Genomic DNA, 11,426 nt, shown 5'->3' on the forward strand with positions numbered 1-11,426 from the left:
CATACTGATGATTCTTTTGTTTTGTGACTGGCAATAACAGAATCCAAGAGTCACAACAATCCTTCTTAAATCTAGCATAAAATAAACAGTGAAGTCCCATAATATAAATGGCTCTGACCCTTTATACTGAATATATAGCACCATAAGATCAGTGCTTGTTAATTAGTAGTTTTTGTGAGCTTCTGTTCCTGATGGTGCAGCCAGCTTCTAGACAAAGCAAGAATTGTCCCATGAATCTCCATCCATGAGTAATGCCACTTTCACGTCCTATCAGAGGAGGCTTTTACATTTAATTTTGGAGAACTGACATCTGTATGTATGTATGTATATATATATACATACATACATATATATAGAAAATAGTTTCTTTGCCAGAATAACTGATACATTTGACTTGGCCTAATATATCATCAGGGCCTGCCAACAACGCCCCAATCATTATTCCACCAGGAGACTGATGTGAAAATGTTTCTCTGTCAGCAGCTCATATGTATCATTAATCTGACATGAGGTGAAGGTTGCATTACCCACAAAGCCTTATGTGTGAGACAGAAAGCTCAAATTGTCCCTTTATAGCTGCGTGAAGTAAGAAAATACTTTAAACAGACACACAGTTAGTTCACATGAAGCACATTCAAACACACTTTCTCTCTCGTGTCAATCACCCAGCACTCACACTCATATATTCAACGTCAACATGTGTCCCATCATTCCAGGGATGAGGTGGAATTGCACTTGGTGCTAATATGGATGGTTGGAGGTGACTGCGTGGGCATCCAGAGGGACCTGCAGTGGTGCTGGGGTTGGCACAGTTTGGCGGTGAAGTGCTGGTTCCGCAAGCGGTCCAGAGAGGTGGACGAGTACATACAGCGTGTTTACATACATCCAGAGCAGTGGGAGGGAGGTATACAGGTTTGATCTGAGGATGCCTGATGATGTACATCCCCTTTTAGTTCTTCTTGCTATTGCGTCTTCTGGTTTTCTTCACCCTGGAGAGATTCATAAAAATTTCATTAGACTACAAAGAGAAGAGAACATTTTTCAAAAGGTCATAGTTTACTCTTTTACTGGACTGTATTACATATACTATATGTCTATGTAACCTGCAACTGAATCCAGTCTAATAATGAATTATAAACAAACATGGATGAATGTCCAGCAGTATGAAGAGCTGAATACATTAAAACCCACAAATGTTAGTAGTAATTCAGCATCACAATTGATTTTTGGAAATCTTGTTATTTGCCCTCAAATTACAATTGTTTGGTTTTAAAGAATAATAGTCAGCGCAACACAAACATTCTGAATGAGCTCAATTAAAAGATATTTATGATGCATACTGTTGAAATTGTATCAGCAAACCTCAGGATGGGTAAAGGTTATAGGGAGGATATTAAGAATCTTAATAAAAGATCTGAATATACAGCAGGGAAGTGATGGAAAGAGTGTATATGCTGCAGTTAGCAGAGCACTTATGCATATGTTAGGGGCCTCAGGTGTTGGCACACTGTTTTGATGGGTGATATTGATATAAATGTAATTTATGTACAACTGTAACTGAACATGAAAGAAGGTGATACTGACAAAGTGCAGCCATGCTAATAAAAAATCTCTTCCACTACACAAAGGTTTAAAATGTGAAGAATTTAGGTTGTGATTTCCTTTTATGTGATAACGAATACACACATATACATTCTTGCAAGGGCAATATGTCTTATGTATGTGTAGGGTGTGTTTTAAGGGTCATAACATTTACTGTTCTATTGGTCATTTCTCTTCGTTTTTAAAGTTAGTCTCACTCCTTTCATGACTCCTATCATGAGCACCTTTAAAGGGCAAGCACACTTATATTAACACACTTCATGTTCCCACACCGAACCTTGTAAGTGTAGTAATTAAGGCTGCTTCTCAATGGACAGATTGGAAATGTTTTGCTGAATATTTGACTCTCTGTATGAAGTAGGTATTGAGACACTTACTGTGTATGCTGAATATTAAGGGCTGACATTTCAGGAGGTAACAGTTTGCTTTTTAATGAACTGTGATAACTCTACTCTATAAGACTGCAGCATTTTCTTAGAAATACGTATTCATACTAAGATAATAAACAATATCTTGTAAATTCTCATAAATCGCTTTATTGTTTGTCTTTACATTGTGCACTTTAAGTATTTATGGTGTTTTAAAAAAACAGACATGCAGCTCGGTCATAATCACAGCCAGACATACTGGGAGCATTTTTTCTAATGAGGAAGGGGCACATTTGAACTGCATAGCTCATTAAAAACTGAATGAGCTGCTGCAGTATTTACTATGATCATTTTTCTCTCATAACACTGCTCCTAAACCACAACAACTCTGTGCATGAGGTGCAATTAGTGATGATAATTATGTTGAAAATGCCTTACAAAAAAGTCATGTTAAAAACACCATTTATGTTTAGGCGTTGATTACTGTGAGAGAGCTCAGAGGGTAAAAATGATGAACACAATGATGCATTTGATTCTCCTGCAGTCTTGGCTGAAGTCTCAGACACATGCTTGTGAGAAAGAATGAAGCAGACATACCAGTGGCAGATTTATCACCATTCTTGCTTGGTGCTATTAATTTCACAGATGATAACTCAGCTGCTTACATCAACCAAGTCAAGGATTTCAGAGAGTAATTGTCAGCAAGAAGCTAAGGAATTGCCCTATTTAACAGTGGTTTATTTCTTCTCTGCAAGCTCTAAACACTTGTGTCTGCTCAGTGCGGGACAGTTTTTTTCTTACTTGTTAATGGCGTTCTTTAAGTACTGCTGCAGCCACTTGGTCTCTGGGTTGATGCAAACTTCCCTGTTGTTCTTCAGCTTGGCACTGTGGGAGACAAAAGCAGAGTTCGAGGGATTAGATGCCACATTCTCAGTAATCTCCACAGGATGAGGTGTGCTGTTAAAACTATGATTTATTTTTTGTACTTTCATTTTTTCATGACTACCCACTTTGTATTTATGCTATTTATTCTCACCTATAAATCTGTTGTTTACATGAAGCAGAGAAAGGAGGGATTCAACAAGTATTTGAATCTAATCCAAACTCTCATGTAATAAATCAGGTTCAAGGATACGTAATGGAGAGTTTTTTTCACCTCTGGGCTTCCTTTGTAGCTAAGCATCCGGTGGTGGTGTACAGTTAGAGATGCTATCTACTTTATTAGATGTGTGGTCAACCAAACTGTAACATGACCTCTCAGTAACCTCAAGACAATGTGACAGGCATTTTAATTAACACTGAAGTTCATTTGAATTCACTAGTTGGTTCTACTGATTTATAGTTTGGGCCTTTTCTGAATGAGCAGATGGTATAAACTTATGTCTTGCTTGAACAAATTATCACCTTTAATCTTTTCAGGTGTTTCCAATTTACACTATGGCCACAAGGGAACATTTTAAAGACCTCTTTGACCCTCTTTCCAAACTGCAAGAACTGGTATAGCCTCCAATAGTTTTACACTGATGCCCAGTGGTGTCTGCATTTACAACAAATAAAAAACAGAAACAAAGAAACGAGTGTGCTAGTTGCGAGAGGCATGGTGTCAATGTATTTTATCTTGCATTTAAACTATTGCTTTTTAGTTGTATTTAAAATATACACACACAACTGCAATAGTATGAAACAAATTCTCACTTTTAATAAAGGTGATCATGTCTCATGAAATGGAAACTAATGGCTGCCTGACGTGTAGGAAAAAAACTTAAAACCTATTACAACCTGTGATTTGGAAAATGATGGGCAGTATAGGCAATTTCCAGTAACATGCAAAACCACTGGTATGCTCGTTTAAACTTAAAGGCGCCATACGCAACATTTATACTTCCCTAAAGCACTATAAAGTTCATGTTGGGAGGTGATGAAGTTAAAGTTGAAGACATAGTGTTCTCACTAGGTTGCTATATTCAGAATAATGTACCTACTGTATATGTTTTTATCTGTGGCTAATAAATAACAATAACATCCTTTTTTTTCCTTTTTTTTTTAAGCCAACTTCAACAATAGTTCAAGTTAATCTCTATATTTTATGGCACATTCCAGTTAAAACCTGAGGATTAACATTTCTAACAAGCTGTCATCTTGCAGCTGCTTGACTTAACAGTAACTAACCTGCATTATTAGATAATAATAAGAATATTGCCTGTATTAACAACAGGGCACAGTTGAAATGAGCACAATGTGTCAGGATAATATCTTGATGGTTTATGAAGACTGAACTAAGAAACACCTCAGCTAAGCTTTAAAAACCTCAGCACATCCCCTAACACGTCCGAGCTGAAATACAGAGGATTACAGCACATAACAGGCTGTCACCCTCCGGTTGGTGGTGAAAAATCACAGCTCTCTGTTTCCACTCAAAGACAGCTGGAAGGGAGGCACACACCACAGGTCGCATTGTAGTGTACCTTGTAAAACTGTGCGCTGCACACTAATCAACTGTACAAGTAGTCTGATAGACTTTGTTTGTGGGAAGGCATTTTGATGCATCAACCATGATGTTGGCTTAAATTATGTTCCTTATACATATCATGTTACACATTAAAAAGTGTAACAATTCTTTTAGAACACTGGAAAACAGATAAGGCTAAAGTTCTCCATCACTATTGTCTCATTATCTCCACTATCGGGTTGTTTTAATGTGATATTTCAGTTGTTTCTTGGATGAAATCTTTCACATGAAGACATTTTATTCATGATAGTATTTCTTTTTAATTCTGATTTGTGGCAATTTTGTGTCTCTGTAATGTTATATTTAAACTTAGTGAGGCATTCCTGGTTAAATATAAATTGCATTTAATTTTTGCAAGGTGTGAATTTTGAAATGTAACTCTCTCCTTTCAAAAAGAAAAAACAAATTACTTTTTTTTTATTTGAATGCTATTTTTAATGGAAATATAAATTATCCTCCATGCTTGGAGAAAATGTAGATTTTTACATCTAAACAGTCAAATGATGGTGTTTACTGGTGAGGATGGGTATTATTTGCTCTGTAAGAGTGAAGCAGGAGCCTCTGGGCTGTCAGAATGATTCCAGTTTAAGATGAACAGTGTTGCAGTTACAGATAATGTGTGTCCTTGCAAATGATGTCTGGACCAAATATTTAGGAGAGGATTTGTAGTGAGGGTAGTGGGGTGGGCAAGGGGCCACTTAGGCCCAACCCCAGGATGAAAGGCTTGAGGGGATTGGCGGGCATTTTTAAAAAATAAAATTGATTGATTTAACCATGCAATAGCTTTAGAAAGACCAACAAATAATAACATAAGACTACTGTTTCAAATGTCAAAGACTATATTTATTTAATCATGAGCATGTCATATTAGTAGAGCACTCGATATTTATTCCATTTATGAACGCTGTCAAAATAAGCAGCAGCTTTTTTTTTTATCATGTCATTTACGTTGCATTCAAACAGTGCTGTCCATGGTTCTGAAATAAACTATACTCCCATTTATCGCAGCCAATATTTTTATTGTTTTTGCTATTTTTCTAGCTTAAACAGATGGGGCATAAATATAACTGAGGGAACTAAGCCTCCTTAAGACCCCTTGTGGCGCAAGGCAACACCCCCTCCAAACATGTAGATCTCACACCTTGACGGCAAAAGGTTGTGTATAAGAGTTAACAACTTAGAGGTGTAATGCCTCACTGCTCCTTTCTCCTCCCTCCATCTCTCCATCACACAACTCTGCAAACGAAACACATTCCTCTCCACCTCAAACTGCTCCCTCCTCACTGCTTTCTGATTCAACACCTTTAATATGCCACCTCCCCAATTCTTCACCTCATTTAGATATGCACGCACGAGCAACTGAGCAAATGGCAGCTGAACTTAAAAGAGCAGTTCAGGAGCATCAGTCAAAGCATCAGCCCCAAATCCCTCCAACTAACATATGAGTCAGCAGGCCAAACAGCTCAGTAACTGGATCCGTGTTTGCTTTTCCTCCGGGGATGTCCCCTTCTTCCCCTCCTCTTATTTTATTAGGGGTAGCCAGCTCATCCGCTCAGGAGCTCTCTACTGTTTTGATGTGTCTCCCTTCATCCTGTTTATCTGTCTGCTTGTCTGGCTGACCAACTGAGAGCCTAAACCCTAATTGACTTGGCTGGAATTTGAGGGCCGGAGTTCCACAACCAGCAGGTAGTAATTACTTCACAGCAAGTTAATACCAACAGCATGCTGGGAGGGGTGAGGGGTAGGATAGAGGCACACGGTGGGACACTGTGGAGTGGGGATTGGTAGAAAAGGAGGTATAGTGTTACTGGCTCTTTCATCTGACTCAATAGAGATATCAGGGCAGCGCTCTGCATTTCCCTCCCACGGCTCTGCGGCCCCCTCATCTAAATGATTTCTTGACTCCTCTGGCAATTTTCTGGAAAGAGGTTAGAGGGAGTTTGTGGCCTGGCTGAAGCACTGTGTCTGACCTTTTGCCATTCAGTCACCCCTTCTAACAGTCACCAGCCCCTCCTCCTTTTTGGAAGAAGCCCCACAGCTTTTTAGCCTTTTGGCTGTGAGGCTTCTGTCATCCCATTTTCTATAGCTAACACATGAATGAGTCTTTTTAGTTAATGTGTTCCAGACCATCAACATTATACACAATGTTGTGTGCATGAGGCAGGAAATAAAAAATAAAAAGAGTGGATAAGGGACACGGGGGGTCAGCAGAAACACAAAGGTAATCATTTTGACCCTTAATTATTGCTTCCTTTGCAAAACATAAATGGCCCCCTTGAGCTCTGGCCGTCACTGCTTTCCTCTTTCTGAGTGGATCATGTTGTTTTAAACTCAGGCCTCCCATTCAGGAAAGAATAGAGGGAGGTTAATACTGTACTTCACACGTCCGCTCTCACCTCCATTAATTAGGGAATTAATGTATATTTTATATTTTATTTTGGACATCAAATAGTAGGGGAAATTAGGGAAATAAAAAGGACAAAACATAAAAGGAAAATAAAATCAATGACAAGGCCTAAAACATATTGACAAAAGTATTAGATTAAGTAGATTACTACATTAATTAATTGGATAATAGATTTGATTAGAAAAAATATATCATCGCAATAATCTACATTTCAACAGGCATAGGCTCAAAAAAGGGCTGTCAGCTAAGGTAGACTAAAAATCTGTTAACAATACAAATATGTCTTTTTTTTTTAGGAAATTATATCAGTGCTTTTAACAGTATTATTTCTTTAAGAGCTCACTAAATAATTGTTCTGATATATGAAATATTTTAGTTGCAATTTGATTACAATTTGATAATATTTTTATGACTGAAATATTTCTGTAACCTATTTGACATCAGATAGATTACAGTGAAAATGTTTAGCACCACTGGGATGAATTAGTGTAAAATGATGACATGATGACATAAACATTACCCCTCCTCAACAACTCAACAACTGCTTTCCACAAACAGTGTTTTAGGGTGTGTTCAGGTGCAGCTGCATTCAGTCACGTAATCAAGGGGACTTAATGTCCAGCAGAGCACTGCACCCAAAGAGGATCAACCACAGACCAGCAAAACTATCTCATACTTATGCATGAGCATCCAGTTAAAACAAAGATTTTATTTGTTAGTGAGTCTGACCAGCTGGATGAACTTATTGTTCATGGAAAGTGGCCATTGTCTTCACAACACTGTGTTTTCGCACAACTATGGAAAATGCCAAAAGATTGCAGAATACTACAAACTTGACCTTAATTTGAAAAGCAGCTTTGATGTGACTCTGATCAACAATGAAAATTGTGGGCTTCAATGTTTCCTTCCTGAGAGACCACAAATGAATCCGTATCGGGAAATCTATATCAGGTACACTTAAATCTGAAATAATTATCTTAACATGAGTTAAGTGAACCCAAATAATCATCAGTAACTAACATCAAAAAACACATTTCAGTTGATCACAGTTAATCACTGCCATACTTTTGGACTCATTGACTTACATGACTTGGAAGGGGCAGTTGGGTGTGTGGAGAAACTTGAGCTCTTTGATGGATCGCTGAGGAACCGTGTTGAGGGTGGAACGACACCAGCAGCGCTCCACCAGACTGATGGGCTTAGCTGCAAACACACAAGGAGAACAGTGACTCACAGGCATTGGCATAAGTAAAATACTATGTTATTAAATTACAATATAAGAAATTATGCAGCTAAAAAAACAACATGAGTGTAGAAATAAGGTGTAATTGTAGCTGTTCAGCTCAGACATTGGCACAATGATGCTGTTTGAGGTTCTCGTATTTTCTGTTAAACAAATATATAAAAATAAGTCACAAGAACAGTTTTATAAGTTTAGGAAAATAATTTATTTTGTTTCAATTTATGGTTTTAATATATAAGTTTAAGATAGACATAGTTGTATAGATCTTCTCATGAGCCTCACTTTAAATAGTGTGTGAGCAAATAAAATGTAGCAGTAATCAGACTTCAAGATATAACAATGTTAACCTGATGACGAAAACTGATATCAGTGAAAAGCTTTTGTATTTGCTTAAATTGTTTTTAAGCCTGTTCAATGCAATTTTTGCTAACTAACAAATAATAGCCTCATTTATTGACTTTTCTGTTCAGTTGCTGTTTTTCTTTTATTTAAAAGTGTTTTATTTCTCACTGAAAAGTGGCCGTTGTGGTTCATATGAGGGTTTAAATATTTACATCAGCATCAATTAAATCCAAGTTTAAACTCTCAGTTGTAATTATTTGCATCACTTCCCTCATGTAATGTGTAATCTACTGTAACAAGTCTTTACAAAGCATGGGAATGTATGAGTTTACTGCTATTGCTCTAAACAACATGTTAATTAAAAAGAGATTAGCCCTTTCTCTCTCTTACTCACACACACACATACATGCAGGATTTTAGCTTTTCACTCCCAAAGCATTCAACCTAACCACTCTAATGGAGAAGGGTCCTCAACATTCAATTTCCAATATTACCCTCTTTTATGAGGGAGCACTCAGACGGCATCAACTGCGTCTGCGGAAATCACCTCAAGTACATTCTTAAAATGATTACAAATCACCCCTGTGCCTCTGCAGACGCTCGTGGGGAGCACCACAGATGAACACTGATAACACACAAAATTAAAGACTGATTGTACTTATTGCTTTTTTTTTTTTTTGAAGTACAGCTTGCAGATTTTCCAAACAGGTGATGGGTGTAAAAACGTCAGAAAAACAATGAAAAAAACCACCATGCAATAAAACTGAAAATTAATTAGAATTCCAGCAAATAGCATGAATGGTTTAGTGCTTTACTTTATGTATCACTCACAAATGGTTTGAATCAAAATGCTACATTGTGGCTTCAGGGTGTTTCAAGAAATTCACAAAAAGTCAGAGAGCAGATGTTAAAGTTGAAGATATTTTTGCAACAACTCATTCTTTGTATCGACCATTTCCCGCCTGCACAAATGAACAAAATCAAGTTCATCAAGTGTAGCTAACAGACCTTTGTCCTGGGAGTCAACACATTCCCATTGATATGCATGTTTATAATGTAGCACCAAATGTCCTGCCACAAATGGCTAAATCCTAAGTAATATCAGCCTAATGATTCGCACCCATCCAGGGTCTTTTCTCATGCAAACTAAAGGGATCATTATGCAGCACACAGCACCAGGGCCAGAAGCGAGCATCCACTGCTATCACCACCGCATTGTTTATCCCTAATTAGAAACTAATTAAAAGAAAGCAAGGAGAAAGGGCAAATACACAAATTTAGACCTAACTCTTTAATATGCAATCAGGGGTCTCACTGGGCCTGAAAAAACAAGCTTAGCATAACGCAGGCAGGCGACTCAACACCCTGGCGTGTCTCCTACCAAGTAACATACGGGGAGATAAATGTGGGGTCTCTAAGGAAGCTGCACTCCACCTCTAATTTTACTGAATGCAGGATTTTACTGAATAAAATAATTAATTAATAAAGAATTTCCCTTCAATGTTACAAAGTGTTAGTAGTGATGCAAATTCGTTATTTCATACCAGTAATTATTTAGTCAAGTGTCTCAATTGGTGGATAATTCATTTTATAATTTTAAGTTTTCTCTTTTCTAATGATTTCTCCATGTTTGAAAAATCCTCATAAGTAATAAAACTAAATCAAAGCAGGAGCAGGGTATAGGAAGGCTGGAGTCTGTATGTCACCAGATATATTTTCCTTCTGTAACCAACCTAACTCCTTCACCCTCAAACCATAAAAGTTTGGATGAAGAAGTACAACTACCATAAAACTCTACTTTTCACATAATGGAAAATAGATTAAAACATGAAGCGAAAAGGATTTGAGACATTCAGCTGATTTTCTAATACAGACTGAATCCTGAAAAAAATCAAGATTACAAACAAGCCAAATGTCAGGAGCCTGAGCATCCAGATCATCAAAGCAACAGAAACTCTTCCTTACATTTAAAGCATTTCCTGTCAAAACCCATAGAGATCAAACCAATAATTTCTCTTAACCGAAGCATTACGAATTGAGCCTGCTGGACTCACCGTTGGAGGTTGGTATGCGTGTGGCCACAGCCAGCAGAGTCATCAGTGCCAGTAGTTTGACATCCATGGTGGTGGGCAATCAGGCTGCAGGAGGGCTGCTCTCACTCTGTTACAATCCAGGGCACAACTGTGACCGTCAGCTCTGCTCTGCACTGTGTTAAATCTTCCGGATGGGGGAGAGAGAGAGAGAGAGAGAGAGGGAGGGAGGGAGTGAGGGAGGGACGGGGGTGGGGGTGAGTCCTAACTTTCTCAGGAGGGAGGGGGTCCCAGCATGAGTGGAGAGGAGGTGAGAGGAGGGGAGGAGAGGGAGGGGAGGGGAGGAGATGAGGGAGCAGCCAGTGAGTCAGTAGAGACTTCCTCGATTGTAAATGTGTTGGCTGAGAATCAAGGAGAAAGTCTGAAGAGAATTCTCTCTCTTTCTCTTTTCATTGATTTCTCTCCATTTTCAGCCTTTTCTCTCTCAAATTTGCTCCCTTTTGTCTAATTAATCTCTATTTTACCTTCTTTGTCATCCTTGTCTATTGTCTTCTTGCCATCTGCCACACACACACACACACACACACACACGCGCACACACACACACACACACGCGCACACACACACACACACACACACACACACACACACACACACACACACACAGAGTACATGCAGCTTCCACCACTTCCCACCAATCACTCAGACTATTTTCAGAGCCAGAGCTCCCTGCTGGTGGACTAATATTGTTGTATATTTCAGCTGAGTGTTGTGTTATTGTTTACTTGGATGCAGGCTTGTCTCTCTCTCTCTCTCTCTCTCTCTCTCTCTCTCTCTCTCTCTTGCTCTCTCTCTCTCTCTCTTTTCCTTTTCCCCAGTTGGCTCGGTTGACTCCCTGTCATCTGCATCCCTGACGCCTGGTTCA

The 11,426-nt window shown here is 38.5% G+C and overlaps 1 protein-coding gene across 1 annotated transcript; it reads right to left on the minus strand.

Moving 5' to 3' along the window:
• Nucleotides 1-370: 370 nt before the first annotated feature.
• Nucleotides 371-10,655, minus strand: LOC128379275 (stromal cell-derived factor 1-like). The gene is made up of 4 exons (XM_053338902.1): nt 10,526-10,655; nt 7,972-8,089; nt 2,772-2,855; nt 371-989 (listed from the first exon to the last, which is right to left on the minus strand). Exons 1-4 carry the CDS (start codon nt 10,590-10,592, stop codon nt 950-952), a joined length of 309 nt encoding a protein of 102 aa, XP_053194877.1. The 5' UTR covers nt 10,593-10,655; the 3' UTR covers nt 371-949.
• Between the last annotated feature and the right edge of the window lie 771 nt (nt 10,656-11,426).

Source organism: Scomber japonicus, chromosome 2 (genome assembly GCF_027409825.1).
Source record: "Scomber japonicus isolate fScoJap1 chromosome 2, fScoJap1.pri, whole genome shotgun sequence".
NCBI classification, from domain to species: Eukaryota; Metazoa; Chordata; class Actinopteri; order Scombriformes; family Scombridae; genus Scomber; species Scomber japonicus.

Coding starts and splice junctions, on each gene's coding strand:
- LOC128379275 (XM_053338902.1), bottom strand. CDS start 10,592: ATGGATGTCAAACTACTGGCACTGATGACTCTGCTGGCTGTGGCCACA. Junction 2,856..7,971: donor AACTGCCCCTTCCAAGTCAT/GTAAGTCAATGA, acceptor TGTCTCCCACAG/TGCCAAGCTGAAGAACAACA. Junction 990..2,771: donor TTAAAGAACGCCATTAACAA/GTAAGAAAAAAA, acceptor GAATCTCTCCAG/GGTGAAGAAAACCAGAAGAC.